At 51.5% G+C, this 14,873-nt stretch overlaps 6 protein-coding genes across 6 annotated transcripts; 3 read left to right on the top strand and 3 right to left on the bottom strand.

Annotated features, from left to right (window-relative positions):
• Nucleotides 1-958: 958 nt before the first annotated feature.
• Nucleotides 959-2,178, top strand: GCG54_00000739 (Mannan endo-1 4-beta-mannosidase A; the record flags this gene model as incomplete). The annotated part of the gene is made up of 3 exons (XM_045400872.1): nt 959-1,769; nt 1,825-1,917; nt 1,970-2,178. The coding sequence occupies 3 exons, from the start codon at nt 959-961 to the stop codon at nt 2,176-2,178; spliced, it is 1,113 nt and encodes a 370-aa protein (XP_045263545.1).
• A 535-nt stretch (nt 2,179-2,713) lies between these two features.
• On the top strand, nt 2,714-3,508 carry GCG54_00000738 (uncharacterized protein; the record flags this gene model as incomplete). The annotated part of the gene is made up of 3 exons (XM_045400871.1): nt 2,714-2,827; nt 2,877-3,194; nt 3,257-3,508. 3 exons carry the CDS (start codon nt 2,714-2,716, stop codon nt 3,506-3,508), a joined length of 684 nt encoding a protein of 227 aa, XP_045263544.1.
• A 414-nt stretch (nt 3,509-3,922) lies between these two features.
• On the bottom strand, nt 3,923-5,647 carry GCG54_00000737 (uncharacterized protein; the record flags this gene model as incomplete). Its single annotated transcript, XM_045400870.1, has 6 exons — nt 3,923-4,234; nt 4,289-4,520; nt 4,582-4,919; nt 4,972-5,259; nt 5,314-5,454; nt 5,510-5,647. The coding sequence occupies 6 exons, from the start codon at nt 5,645-5,647 to the stop codon at nt 3,923-3,925; spliced, it is 1,449 nt and encodes a 482-aa protein (XP_045263543.1).
• Nucleotides 5,648-7,181: 1,534 nt separating this feature from the next.
• On the bottom strand, nt 7,182-8,396 carry GCG54_00000736 (uncharacterized protein; the record flags this gene model as incomplete). The annotated part of the gene is made up of 1 exon (XM_045400869.1): nt 7,182-8,396. The coding sequence occupies one exon, from the start codon at nt 8,394-8,396 to the stop codon at nt 7,182-7,184; it is 1,215 nt and encodes a 404-aa protein (XP_045263542.1).
• Nucleotides 8,397-8,413: 17 nt separating this feature from the next.
• GCG54_00000734 (Adhesion and hyphal regulator 1) lies at nt 8,414-14,845 on the bottom strand (the record flags this gene model as incomplete). Its single annotated transcript, XM_045400867.1, has 6 exons — nt 8,414-8,465; nt 9,604-11,522; nt 11,619-11,678; nt 13,307-13,772; nt 13,828-14,290; nt 14,347-14,845. 6 exons carry the CDS (start codon nt 14,843-14,845, stop codon nt 8,414-8,416), a joined length of 3,459 nt encoding a protein of 1,152 aa, XP_045263540.1.
• On the top strand, nt 8,946-9,302 carry GCG54_00000735 (uncharacterized protein; the record flags this gene model as incomplete). Its single annotated transcript, XM_045400868.1, has 1 exon — nt 8,946-9,302. One exon carries the CDS (start codon nt 8,946-8,948, stop codon nt 9,300-9,302), a length of 357 nt encoding a protein of 118 aa, XP_045263541.1.
• Nucleotides 14,846-14,873: the final 28 nt, after the last annotated feature.

Genomic DNA, 14,873 nt, shown 5'->3' with positions numbered 1-14,873 from the left:
GTTTCTAGACTGATGGCACTTTGCTCGCCCTCAGGAGTTGCTTCTCTCTGTTAGAGCTATGTTACATCTTCAAACTTTGGAATTAGCATCTATATTGATATCGTTTGTAAATGAATAATCAATAAACACTCCAAACTGCGGGCGATTTACATCAACTCAAACACCCAGAAAGAATGTTACGCCGAGGAAAGCCCATGGCCTGTTCTGCGCTGAAATTGACGCTTTCCCGTAGATACTCAGCTCCCAGGTTCATGTCACTGGACTTTAAGGAGCCAAATAGAAACCGCTTTATCTTGTGGGACGAGAATTGATCTCGGTGTCCTTCTCGAAGCAGTTTCACAATCGCTTCAAAGTTCATTTACCCACCACTTAGCCCCTTCCTGTACTAATTAGCGATCCCAAAACCAGCATGAAATTTGTATTATCATCTTATCTTCTTCAACAGTAGTATCCCGCCGGATGTCGCGAAGGCCATGATGGTTCCCCCAAAATCGGATACTCGAGGCGGCCGCTGGCATCGGCACCGACTCCGTTGGGCCGAGGCCCCGCCCCCAACCCCGAAATGGCAATTGGTGTCTGGGCGCGCCGCCATCAGCCCCACAAATGCACCGAAGAGGACGGACGGAAGTCTCCCCTCCGCCCCCGATCAGTCTTGTGCCGTCTCGGCGAGCTTTATTTGCGGCGCTCATTCTCACCAAGACGCTGATCACTCTCACGGGAAATCAAATCGCCGTCAATACGAGATATTTTGGTGTTTGAGATGAATTGCGGTGAACTCGGGTTGCGAACAGAATGCGCGTGTGACGCCCCTGAAAACACTCCAAGACAAAGGGATAAACTTAGGCGTTTCCTCCAAGACTGTTAAAAAAAACATATATAGCCGGCCGAGATGTCGGAGCTACCCGCACCATCCCATGTTCTTTAGGTTCGTGGGACTCGACAACCGCCACTGCCGATCATGAAGGCCCACCTCGTCGCGATTCTGAGCAGCTTGGCCTGCGTCCAATCTCTCGCTGTCCCCGAGCCCAGGCAAGCTGGAAGCTTCCCGTCGGCAAGTGGGACGCGGTTCACCATCGATGGGCAAACAAAATACTTCGCCGGCAGCAACTCCTATTGGATCTCGTTCCTGACGAACAATGCCGACGTAGACCTTGTCATGGACAACGTCGCAAAGTCAGGTCTCAAGATATTCCGTGTCTGGGGCTTCAATGATGTCAACACGATCCCCGGCAACAACCAGGTCTGGTATCAGTATCTGTCGGCTTCTGGGTCTCAGATCAATACAGGGGCGAATGGTCTGCAGCGCCTCGATGCCGTGGTTACTGCCGCGGAGCGGAAGGGAGTGAAACTCATCATCAACTTTGTCAACTTCTGGGACGACTATGGCGGCTTCAACGCTTACGTGAAGGCGTTCGGAGGGTCGAAGGAGAGCTGGTACACGAACGCCGCCGCTCAAGCCCAGTACCAGGCTTATGTCCGAGCGGTTGTGAACCGCTACAAGAGCTCCTCCGCCATTTTCGCCTGGGAACTTGCGAATGAGCCCAGATGCAAAGGATGCAGCACGGACGTGATCTACAAATGGGCGGAATCAACTTCCAAATTCGTCAAGTCGCTCGACTCCAACCACATGGTGACTCTTGGTGACGAGGGAATGGGGCTGCCTGGAGACGGGAGCTATCCATACCAGTACGGCGAGGGGACGGACTTCGTCAAAAATCTCGGCATCAAGACTCTCGACTTCGGTACTTTCCACATGTACCCTGACCATTGTGAGTCACGATGTCTAACTAATCCGAAAAACTGAGCTGACAATAATGTTTTAAGGGGGCGTTGATCTGAAAACGTGGTCTCCTGGCTGGATCAAGTCCCATGGTGAGGCATGCGCCAAAGCGGGAAAGCCCTGCCTATTCGAAGAGTGTAAGGTCCCCCCTGTCTCAAATGTCCAAAACAAAAAGCTAATGCCAAGGAGACGGTTCCCTGAGTGACCACTGCAACATCGAGAAGGCATGGCAGCAGGTATCGCGTACGGCGTCTGGCCTGGGAGCTGATTTGTTCTGGCAGTGGGGAGACCAACTGAGTTCAGGACAGACGCACAATGACGGATTTACAATTTACCACGGCAGCAGCGATTATCAATGTCTGGTGGTTGACCATGTTAAGGCAATCAACTCCTCATGATTTGCCGCGAGTGGCTTGTACATAGACGCCTTCACGGCCTTCTCGGCCTTTGACGAGTCAAGATGATGCACATACGTCTTACAGTTGGTCTTGGAATCTGGATGTGTGGGGGATTCCGCCGATCCTCGTGTTATGAGAAACGAATCGTCCGAAGTCTTGTAGGATGAGGCTCAATCATTCGATGCATCGAATGTCGGGTACCGTGCTTCCGCAAAAGTAAGCCCTAATTGAAGCGCAGCTTAACCATGGAAAAGGCCAAGCTTTGTCGGAAAATTGTGGTCTGATCTAGGATAGACCCTTCAATACTCCGCCAGCGCGACAAAGAAGGATCGGCGCATAAGGTAGGATGCCACAGCCGCATACTAGTGAGCAGCAGAAATACGAGGACCTGGATGCCAGATACTTCCCGCAACTGCTGCGCGATTTCCGATGTAGAACAATAAGAACAAAACTCACCCCACATTCGGTTTTACCTGAGAAATCCCTGACTCATTTCCTGATTTGCTAATTCTGCTTGGCAGAGCGTTTTCCAGCAATGTTTCTCGGAAACACCGTGGTGGTTGCTCTGAGTCTGCTCCAATTATGGGGCGTCTCAGCTGAAGATAAGGTTAAAATCATGCCTCTTGGGGACTCGATCACAGGCAATCCAGTAAGCTGTTCAGGATCGAGACTCGGAGTTTGTAACTAACGCCTACAAGGGTTGCTGGAGAGCGTTGTTGTGGAAGAAGCTTCAGGACAATAACATCAAGAACACCGACTTTGTTGGGACACAGAAGGCGCAGGGTTGTGGGTTTGACTATGACGGAGAGAACGAGGGTCACGGTGGGATGTTGGCTGCAGACATTGCCAGTCAGAACTTGCTCGATGGATGGTTGAAAGAGACTAAACCAGACATCGTCATGATGCACCTGGGCACGAACGATGCGTGGAGCAACAGGAGGCCAGAGGACACTATTCAGGCGTTTGACAAGTTGGTGGACCAGATGAGGTCGAGCAAAGATACGATGAAGATACTGGTGAGTGAACGGGAGAAGAAAAGCCTGTCGTTGCCGTGTTGATTACAACTAACTGCTTTCAGGTCGCTCAGATAATTCCGTTAAACCCCGATGGTTGTCCGGAGTGTGGTCGAAGAGTTGAGACTCTGAACAACGCTGTCATGGAATGGGCACCGACGAAATCCAACGACAAAAGTTCTATTACGGTAGTTGACTGTCATAAAGACTTTGATGTCAAAGCAATGACACGAGATGGAGTTCATCCGAATGATAAAGGGGACGAGCGGCTGGCTAATGCTTTGTACGAGCCTCTCGCAAAGGCTATCAAAGGCTAATTACCAAATAATATATCGCATTGAACGGCCATCTCATTTGAGTTGGACGTAAACATACCAAAGCAAGTGATATTCATCATCAACATACAAGATTCTAATACCAAAATGAGGGAGTTGTGTTTGCGGCGCAGATTCAATGTCTTGTAACTGGCTTGCGAGCTTCTTCCATCATTGACAAACAAGAGTATTCCCTGGAAGATTTACTGGTACAAGGCAAGTTGACTTCAACTCAGTTAACGGTGTAGATGCTTCATCTTTATGTTGTTCATAGTTGCAGCCAGTCTGTCGGCTTGTTTAATGAAGCATCCGGGAAAAGCATAAGCTTCTGAGTGACTCATGAAGCTGTACTATGTACACGAATAGAAATTTCCTCGGAGTGTGCCCAACTGGCAGCGTCTTAGCTATGTCAAAACCTTACCAAGGCCACCACCAGGGGTTGGATCGCTTGACGACCCACACGCCACGCTCCATGGTGTTGATTACGATGTAGCCGCTCTTGAAAAAGGGGTAGTGACTCCAAGTACCGACGTAGTTGTTCAAACCACCGCCCTCCTCGTTATCATCCTCGGGATAGATGTCAAAGTAGGCAATCTCCTTGACACCCTTCGCTGTAGGATCTTTTCGAATAGATGAAATGTCCAAGATGCGCAGACCGGCACCGTAGTTGCTCTGGTAAGACAGACCGCGGTTGATGTATTGGTTGTGATCAACGCTTCGCACGGTTCCCTGCGAATGTATGGTAAGAATTCGTTGTTCAACACTAGGTATTTGTAGACTTACCTTGAAAATACCAGTCTGGCGCGGCGATGCGAGGCTTCTGATATCCCAGAAGTACGTGACGGGGAATCCGTCGGCTGCAGGACCAGTTTTGTTTCGCTCGTCGATCTCGTCGTCCAACACAAGGAAGTCTTGCCAGTTGGGGTCAATGATCCAGCCCTGATGAGTGTATGTGGCACCCTCGTAGGAAGTGCGCGAGATGATGTTGGTAGTGTTCTTGTCGGTAACATCATAGCTAAGACAAAAGCGTTAGCAATCAGTGTTTTTGAGGAGTTGGCTCAATGCGCGCGACTTACATGGTCAAAGTGTCCTCATTGTAGCCGTAGCAGATATCGCGGCCCCAGTACTTGACGTCAGGTCCGCGGTAAACAATGCACTGCGCGTCGTGAACGTAGCCATCACCAGCAGCACATCCAAGGTATTGAGGGTTTGCAATATCGGCGAGATCCAGGAACTGAAGCCCGGAATCACAAGGCAGATTCTTGCGGGGCTGAGCACCGACGGCGACGGCGTAACCCTTCTCTTCATTGACTACAACGTTGTGGCTGCGACCCAAGGGGAGGGCCTCGCTCCAGTGTGCCGTCAAGTCGCTTTGAGCGAAGGTAATGGGGTTCTTAGGGTCGATATCCAGAAGCTTCAGCGAGGTTAGTCGAATCCGGACCAATTTGGTAATGTGGTGGGCAAACCTTTCGTAGATCAAAGAACTGGACGCCGTGGTCAACAGCCTCGCTGCCGACAACAAGATAGTTCTTGTAAGTCTTGATCTCGCGCCACTGGCTGGGAACGGAGTATTGGGGAAGACGGCCAAGGTAAATGAGCTTTCCCTGCTTCGAGATCTCGACGAAAGCAGCTCCATCGTACTGCCCAACGGCAAAGAATTCCCGTCCGTTAGGCGCTGTCCAGCCCCAGGAGCCTGAGCCTCTGCCAGTCGAGTTGCCCAACGCAGCATGAGACTGGAAGTCGTAAAGATCAAGCTTAAAGGCGTTAGTATGGCAACTCATAAAAAGTCACAATGGGCTTTGGCTTACATCCTTGCACCTAAAAGTCTGGAGAGGGTCCCCCTTGACCAATTCAACCTTGCCGTCCTTGCACGCGATGTAATCCTTCGGACGGGCTGTCCATTTCGCAGACTCGAACCTGCCCTCGGCCTCGAACTCCTTCCATTGAGCCTGTTCACAGTTAGAGATGTCTGGTAATCTTGTCCTCAGGAACGAATTGGCTCACAAGCTTGTGCTCCATGCTTTCTTGATGTGCGGCACCAGTATCATACCAGGCTGACAGCTCGGCATTGGGCTCCAATTCTTTGGCAACGGAAGCCCCCGAGAGGGCGCCGACGGCCAGAGCCAGATGTGCGGTTCTCATCTTGGAATTGAAGGGTTCTGATGCCAAGCGAAGCTGGGAACAAGCACCTGGGATGGGTTCGGACGGTGGACGTTGAGCGTGACAATCAAAGTCTGGGGGTCACAACAAGCAATCCATGGGACCTTATATACATGCGATTTTGCTTTACTGGGCCCCGAACAAAGTACCACGCGATATTAAATGTGCATTACAAAAGATCCAAGTCTTACCGCAGCGGGGTAAATCATCTGTGGCCCTGCATCTTGTGCCTCCTCGCCTGTCATCATCATGCGCGGCCTGCAGAAGCCAAGGAATGGCGAAAACAGTCGTTCAAATAGGGTCATGTACTGATCAATAGAGTTTTGCCTCAGTTACCCGCAAGTACCGGTGGCTGCGCCCAGATGCAGGCCATCAGTTGCTTAGGGCGATGAAAAAGGCAGGTGGAAGTGATGTCGTAACCTCTTGGCATTATTGCCCAACCCCGTCCAAGTTTTCCCGCCCCAACAGTTTGAGCCTTCTCTATCCGACGGTTACCTCAATTCCAGCGGCCTTTTGCAATCTGACGGCAGATCCGCTCTCGGGCGGACCGGACTCCGGGGTACGTTGTCGATCGGGCAAACTCGCCGGCGGGTGTATACTACTGCATGTGGCGATGTGACCCCAAGCACGTATACGGGGACCTTTGTGAGCAGCCAAAGTCCCTTCGCGACTCACAATCCAGACAACATGAACAGGTTGCTTGGGTCTGGTACCCAGCTGCGATTGGTGCTGTGGTCACTTATGATCATTGCATGTCTGAGGTACCTTTGCTTTATTGGACTCGCGTATTTGCGAGCCCGTTTGTCTGCAGAAACGAGCGTGAACTGGTTGGAAGCGGCTCACTGCATGTTTGCCTCAGACAGATTGATCATACGTTTTTTCTGCGGGCATTCTCTCGGCTACAGCAACCGATCCAAAGTGTTCCAGCCACCCGAGTGGCTTTTTAAGCTTGGATTTAGGCTTCTGCACCTGCTGCATTGGGTAATTCTTAGTACCTGGCCAGGGCAGGAGAAGAAAGCGGAATCTTACATATACTGTTACTTCTCCTCCCCGCAAGCCGCCGAACCCTCTCTCTAGGTCCAAAGCTATTCTCGGCACACTATGAGGACACAGAGGTTCTGGGCCCTTTAATCCGGCCTGCGATGACAAAGGACCCGAAGATGGAAAGGAACTTGATGAAATAGTCATGTTATTTGGCTCAGTTAAAGTTTAAGGGTGGGTACTATACCAACGCGTCATTCAATTCGAAAGTCGTTTTTAGTAGCCACTTCACTCTACCAGTCCACCTTGAAGACGTCCAGCACAGAACCCATGTGAGAGAAACGGCACCAAAGAGATTTTGATAAGAACTTCTAGCGTGACATATGCTTCGCTCCATGTTGTATGAATCTGCACCAAGACCCAGAAGGTATCAAGAAGGAAGACTACGAATCTCTACAATGAAAATGGCCAATGACGCTGGAAAGAGCTACATAGACGTAATCCCCCGAAATCACATTTCCTCATTACGGAATCCTCACCAAGGATATTTCCGAACCTCATCCTCCTTTTCCAGATCCAAACCTCTGTCAATCTGCTTTTGATGCTCGTTGTCAAGGTACTCCAACAAAACCTTCTCATACATCTCTCGGCCCTTGTAGTTGGCGACAGTGTCATCCCAGCTACGAACAGCACTCGCAAGCCTTCCTGGAACGTAGTCTTCCGCAGCCAGTTCGGTGACGGGATGGAAGTAAGTCCGAATCGTGAAAACGACGGCTCGACTCTTCGGCAAGCGTCGCAGAGACTGTCTCTCGGAGCGGAAGAAGTGATTCTCGATGGCCTTGTTCTTCTCGGCTGTGCTCCAGCTCACGACAGGGTCGTCTTCGCCGCCGATGCTCCAACTCCATGGAAGCGAGTCGTCGACTTGGATGAAATAGTTGTTGCGTGAGTAAATATGGTCGCATCGCAGGCGTCTGAAGAAGCTTGCCATGCCATTGTGCAGCTTCTCCTTGTAGTGTGGTACGTCTCCGGACGTGTGGATCTCTTCAAGAGACTTGCCGTATTTATCTTCGAGCCTCCAGAAGCCCGCCAAACAAATCGCGCCAGCAAGAAGATAGTATTGGCCATCGGGGCGTTCCATCATGATGGCCAGGTCATCTTGCACCAGCTTAGCTGCGATGGCCATGGGGTCCTCTGCAAGAGGCTTCTCGACGATGTTGAATGATTCGCCGGACCAGATATTGTCGATACCCACGGCAGTGCGCTTGAACAACGTAGGGTATCGGTTCGGCAGATACTGCACCAACTCCTCAAGTAATTCCATCGCAGCAGCGTAGGCATCGGGGTGAGTTCCGACAACCTTGGAGCCCCTTTCCTGTAAACGGGCAACCTTGTCTGCATGGTACTTAGGGAAGTGGTTGTCGAGCTCGATCCATTCCTCAGGTTGGATCGACCTTAGACCCATGGTGACGTGGTACTTCGGGCCATAGCGAAACGCCCGATATGGAAGAGGCTTCGTTGTTTCAATTGACCAGTTTGGGTACGGACTTGGTATGGGCATCTGGTAGAGCTCGGGCTCTTTCGACGACTTTCCATGCTTGCTGTTGCTTGGCTTCAGGTCAAGGGAAGCGTCTTTCCTGGATCTGAAGAAGCCGACCGAGTGGGGGATGTATGCGGCGAAGACAAGGGCAAAGATACCAAGAAGCAGCTTCCAGGCTTCAGGGCTGAATGAGTTGACCAACATAATCGCCATGGTGGATGCAGAATGCGCTACCAACGGGCACAGACAGGCAAGGATTCGAAGCACGGAAGAGTAATGCGTCTAAGAAGCTGAATCTGAGTTCACAACTGAAGCTGATATGTGGACAAGGCATGACATTATCAGTGTCACGGCCCTCCGAGTGAGCCGCTAACTAGAAATGGCACAGGTGCCCGGTCGCACAAAGCACCGTATCTTTACTCCAGTCTCGTTTTCCCCGCGAGATCGGCGACAATGGAGAACCGATCCCCACAGACACCGTCCCGAGCTGAGCCGGAACGCTTGTCCGCAAGAGGAAATTACAGCCTATCGACCCTGGCCAAGCCGAACTTTGCTGGACTACCTCCCCATTAGCAACATCCGAAAGTCAAAGGAAGTTGAGATGGATGAGTATCATAAATAGGAGATGCTCACACCGGCATCATCATAACGTAACAATCAAAGTCACACACGCCTCAAATATCATATCTATACCTGTTATCATTTGGCCTTTGCAGCAACCATCTCTCCAATCTTCACACTCTTCAATCTCATACTTTCACAATGGCCGCCTTCCAGCACTACGCGAAAGCTCAGTCTACCTTCAACATCCCTCTGTTGGCGGGTGACAACGCCTACCTCGGTGACGTCTTCTCCAGCGATGAAACCAACCCCGACAAGCCCGTCTCATCTGGCCTCTTCCGCCTGAAGAAGGGAGAGCCTCTTACCTACACCTACAAGTATGATGAGATGAAGATCATTCTTGAGGGCGATTACACGATATCCGACGAGACCGGCCAAAAGGTCGAGGCGAAGCCCGGCGATGTCTTCTACTTCCCTAAGGGCTCGACCATCACCTTCACCACAACTGACTACGGTTTGGCCTTTTACGTCGGGCAGCGCAAGAAGAGCGACTTCTAGGCTGATCCTCTCGTGAAACTTGTGGCATATGGACCGGCGGTACCTGGCATGGCACACAAATGTGCAAGGATTTAAATACATAGCATCGCTAGCTCCGTCAATTTGAATTCAGACTCCAACATTCGTCTCGTTCCGTTCCCCTGCTCTTGATGAAAAGAAAAAACGAGACAGAAACTGTCAATGAACTCCATGGAGTACCAGTCTCATCATTCAAGTAACCATGCCCGAATCTCAGGTCCAAAACGCCAGTGAAGCAGTGGTTAAATGGGTCATAAGTACAATTTATTATCCAAACATTGACCGCAAGTTGTTGTCCTCCATTATATCGATCCAGTGAATCGTCGGTATTCCAATCTCGCTGTCGTAGGCTCTCCATATGGTTTGCACCAGCTCTCTGGCAACAACCACCGGCGCAGGCGGCAGGCTACTCTCCAAGATACCCAACCGTCGCATGACAAAATGTCTGGCACTGCTGATGTCGACCGAGAGATTGCCCATGGGCTCCTCCGGTACCGGGGCAGAAGCCATCTGGCTAATGTACAACGACAGGTTGTGCGAATCGAACAAAGGCGGAGGGCTGATGACGCTCGACCCCGTGCCACCCATCAGGTCTTGCTGGAGCGAACCGAAAATGTTCATCATGTCAGACGACGCGGAATTGTCGTGCCGAAGACCGGTGCTAGCTGAGATGTACAGCAGCGGCTGGATCACTCGAGTGCCGGATGTTGTAGGAATGTGCTCCAGGACCTTGACGAGTCGAAGGGCGAGGGGAATGATCCACTCATCCCATGGTACGGAGCCACTCTCCGTGACGGGAGACTCGGTCGGAAGGCGAAGCGAAACGAGATCCGGAAAGGTCTGGTAGAGGTGAAGCAACGAAGATAGGCGGTAGGCCTCTGCAACTTTTGCGAGGTGAGACACTGGCGTTGCGAAATCTCCCGTGTCGACATCCGGGCTGTCTGGAGGGAATTCCAGTTCCAACAGCTGTTCCTCGAGGCGTTGAGCAACGATCAGGTCCTGCAGCGCTGAAGAGAAGTACCGCTGCGGATCCATGCCTTGCCTCATGCGATGCCGAAAGCTTCGGCAAAGTCGAATGCAATCTGCAAATAGGCGGTTGATAACCGTGGAAACCCCGGTCCATGGATGGGGATCCCGTTCATGGATGAGTTGAAGCTGATTGGCAGCCAAGTCTTCATTGTCCTGGCTTTCGAGGGGTTCGTCGTCGCGTACCACTGCTAGAAGCATCTCGCAATATGCCAAGCTCTTGTTGAAGAAGGTCAGCAGGTCCAAGCCGGTGGCGCTGAGGACTATGGAGTGCGTGTTCAGTCGCTGAATGAGAGTTCGCGCTTCTCGGAGGAACGGGATGCCAAAGCCCCGCGAATCTACCCAACAGACCGTCGTTCCGAGACAGAATAGCGAGAATAAAAGCCCGGTCGGAACGGCACGCAAGTCGGGTTGTGCCTTTACGAGTTCAAGCTCGGCCTGGATGAAGTCGGTTGCCCTGCCCATGAGTCTGAGAGCAGACTGGCGCATGCTCGGCATCCTGGAGGCCAGAAAGGCTGCCGACATGCTCTCGAGTGAGCTACACACCGTGGAGGAGTTCCGCCAATGGTCAATCGCTATCTTGCGGTTCATGTTTGCGCTCGAATCGAAGCCGGACCATGCTGGGCAGACCTGTTCAAACCAATTGACGATGAAGGCTGATGAAGTATCGGTGATGCAACTCGTTAACTGGTAATCTGGTTGGGTGTTCTCTTCTGCAGATGCTGAAGATGCTGAAGATGCTTGCATTACAGAGTTCACCGATGGTCGCCGGGTCGAATCGCTCACTTGGGGCCTTGAGACGTCGAAATCCCTCCCTAAAGGACCCGTCGGGGTCCCGCCCGGAGTCTCATGACGCTCCTCATCACTGCGAGATGTGATTACTGTTCCTCTAGAGGAAGATGAAGACGAAGATACTGAGTTGCGATGTCTTCGGTTGTTGAACGACCCGGAGGCCTTATCCTTCGAAATGCGACTTCGAGGTTCAGGCGGAGGCGCTGCTGTCCTTTCCGGGGACGTCGTTGTAGTCGTCAGAGAGGGATTGTAGTCCTCAAAAGAAAGGCTCTGAAGAGCTGGCTGATGTTTGAATGACCATCTCAAGCCCTGCGCATAGCCCCCGCACTTGATGCCCTTCCGTGTGCACTGTTGGCAAACAGGTCTGGACTCGTCACATTTAAGCTACCCGATAAGGGTCAGCGTCTGCGTAACATTTAATTTGATTTCATTGAGCGTTTCTTGGGCTCAAGAGCAACTGAAGTTTTGATCAAAACGTACGTGTTTGGCTTTGCAGGTTACGCAGCCTGATCTAGAACGAGGGTTGAGACCCGTCCTTGTCTTGGTTGATGCCGTTTTCGGATTCCTCGGCGAAACCATTGAGTTTCGGGAAGGGAAATGCGGGTATTGTATGTCTGGGCGCACGAGGGAAAGCTCTTGATGGAGTAAGCTGGTATCGAACGATATGGTTACTCAAATGGGCAGATCGGATATCAGCTCAGCAGATGTTGAAGATAGGACGAGGGAGCAGGCAGGTTTGTTGATGATCCAGAGCTGCTTTGTCGGGCGCGTTTACCAGTTTGTCGTTGTAGGAAGGGGTCGGGGTTGGGGGGCACGCATACAGCACGTCCCATCTGCGGCTGTGCGCTGGAAACGCGGGGGGAGGTGTCCATCTGATGACGCATATTTGTATCTTAACATATTGAAGCCAGGCAGATGATAAGCTAGCGGTGTCTATGATTGGGCCCAAGCTAGCAAATTGGTGTGTGAAACTGGCGTTGGAAGGGTTCCGAGAACATCCTTGTAGCGGGGAAGTCTTTGCAGCGCGGTCCAGCAAGATGACCGATTCCAGTTGTGGTTTCGCTCGCTGCGTGTTAATGCAGGTCAGCTGCTGGCCGGATTGCCGTTCAGCACCAGCGCGGATAAATATTCTACTCGTTGGTCTTGGTGGAAGAAAGGCGCCAATGACAGGTTAAAATCGAGGAAATGTCTTTAAACTTTCGCAGACATAATACACATCAGACTTTGGTAAGCGTCAGAGAGGCGCGTTGAAGTGACTGTGCACATCTAGGGTCGGAAAACGAAACCCAGCGTCTCCGGCTGAGGGCGAATTGATGCTTGCTTGACAGGACTTTGTATCTATAGACCCGCCCGGTGAGTCATTGGGGAAACACCAACAGTCTCTTGAGAGAATCTCTAAAGAATCTCTTCTGATGATTCGCATCTGTTTCTGCCTCTCCAAGGAAGAAAATACGAGAGATCGCACAGATGGAAACACCGAGATGCCGCAACGCCGCCGAATTGTCTCCAATTATTTCGGCCCAGCGGCGATAAGAACAAGCCAAGGGACCAGAGAGGGCAAGACGAAGGAGACCAGGCTTCCAGACCCAGATTCGCGGCGATCAGGTCTGCTTACCCCGCATTATGCAGGCATCCAGACCAATCAAAGCCTCCACATCGTGTCTTTATCTATTCCCTTACTGGAGTCTGACCCAGGGTTATGAGATAAGCCTGCATACACCCCTCTTTTCTTCCCACTTCTGCCGCGCTCGTGTCCACATCCCGTCCATTGTATCGCTGTAGGCAGTGACCTAGTGTCACCTCAGGCCCTCATGAGTTGGCGTTCTCTGAGGACTCGAATATATGTCCTCAATTTAAGGAGTTCTGACTCTGTACTAATGCTGAAGTCATGTGAGTTGTTCGATGGCAAGAATGTGATCAATGGTTGCTCTCGACCACTTCTTATTGTAATGTCACGACAACAGAGACAACAGCCCTCTGCCTGATCAGTCATAAGCATTTGTCTAAATAGTAGCAGGTTTCAATGAAAAGTTATCCATCATTTTTGTACAGATTCGTGAATTCTCGTCTTAATACTATGGACACTATGAAATGCTTACTCAAAGTGTGTTATCAATCGCCCAAATCATCTCTCATTATTCGTAACGCTGCGTTCTCCAAACTCATACGAGAGCCCACTTCCTCTCCCAACCTGGGAAGAATGGAGCTTCAGCCAGAGTTTGATGCACCCAGTCCTTCTCTAGCATTCCCGTCTCAACCTGAAATCGCTCATACGCCTCCAATGTTGGTTTCGCAACATGCTCAACGTGCCACACGCCCTTGTACTTCAAAATATTTTCTTTGCCCTCGTTTAATACCTTGAGCACGATGGACGGAATGTACGGCTCGTCCTTGAACTCTGACAACGGAGTGAATAAAGCCTTGAAGTTGAAGACAACGGCGCCAGAGAGGGGGAGTCGGCGCAGAGTCTGCCAGTCGACTCGCAAGTAGACGTCCTCGGGCTTCAAGTCAGGGTTCTGGGACTCTCGGTGGGCAATGTCCGGGTGGTCGGCTGGAAGATACAGCGGTTGACCCATTTCCAGACCCCATGATCCACGTTGAATCGGTTTAGATGTCGGCATCTTGGTGAAGAAGCTGGTCATCTGTGATCAGTGGTGGGTAGGTTACAATATTGAGGGGCCAAGCTTACCGATCCATGCTGAACTCCATCTTTTCTTTGTAGTCAGGAACTGTCTTGTGAATGCCTGGCAAACCCTGGCCGACCTTGTCCTTGAGGTTCCATCCCACTGAAGAGCAGACCATGCCGCCCCGGAGGAAGTATCGCCCGGTCTCGTGGTCTCTGAGCATGATACCGAAGTCCTCTGGGATGTTGTTCAGAAGGACGATGAGCGGCTCAGTAGTCTTTAGATCGGTCTCGGTATTGAGGATGCGGTTGAAGAGAACCCCGTCCTTAACCAGGAATTGGTTTGGATATCTCGTACATACGAACTGTAAAACCATCTCCATGAGCTCTTTGCAAGCAAGCTCACAGCCTGGAAGACTATCCAAAACGGCGTTTCCGTGTTTGGCGTACAGCTCTTGGCGCTGTGCAATGCGTTCGTGATATGTATTCTCAAGCTCGATCCAGAAGTCTGTATCCATCTTTGTAAGGGCTAGTTTTTCAAGATCATCAGTATAGAATACTCAAGTGGGAGCAGGATGAACATACACATGGTTTGGTGATAGGCCCATCTGAAAGGACGGTAGGGCCGGGGGACTGCCTTCTTGATGTCGAAGTCCTTTAGCGGCGATGGCAGCGGGACACCGGACAGAGTCGCGTAGTCGGGGAAGTCACCAAGAGACCGGATGTCATCGACACTAAAGCCGCTGAAGTTGAACTCTCCGGCCGGGGCAGACCGGTAATCGGTCCCCATTTTGAGGAGGGGCTTCGGCGTGGCGGCCAGGTCCACCTCCGTGATGCCGGCATACTGGGGTCCGAGCTTGGCGAGAGTGGCCCTCTGCGACGGCGGGAACGCGTTCACGTAGCTCTGTTTCTCGGCCGTACTCACAGTGGACTGGCCTGGTGACGAATCGCGCCGGAACTTATTGGCGTTCTTGCGACTGTCGATGAGCAAGCTGAGAAGGTAGATCAAACCGCCTGTGCATGCGGCGATGCCAAGCACGGTGAGTGCAACATGAGGACTCGCAAAATCAAACATGAAAGACATGGCGGGATAGCTTTGATGGCACAGATTG

Source organism: Colletotrichum gloeosporioides (assembly GCF_011800055.1).
Source record: "Colletotrichum gloeosporioides strain Lc1 chromosome Unknown consensus_50, whole genome shotgun sequence".
NCBI lineage: Eukaryota > Fungi > Ascomycota > Sordariomycetes > Glomerellales > Glomerellaceae > Colletotrichum > Colletotrichum gloeosporioides.
The sequence above is the reverse complement of the archived record's forward strand: the minus strand, read 5'-3'. Positions and strand labels throughout refer to the sequence as shown.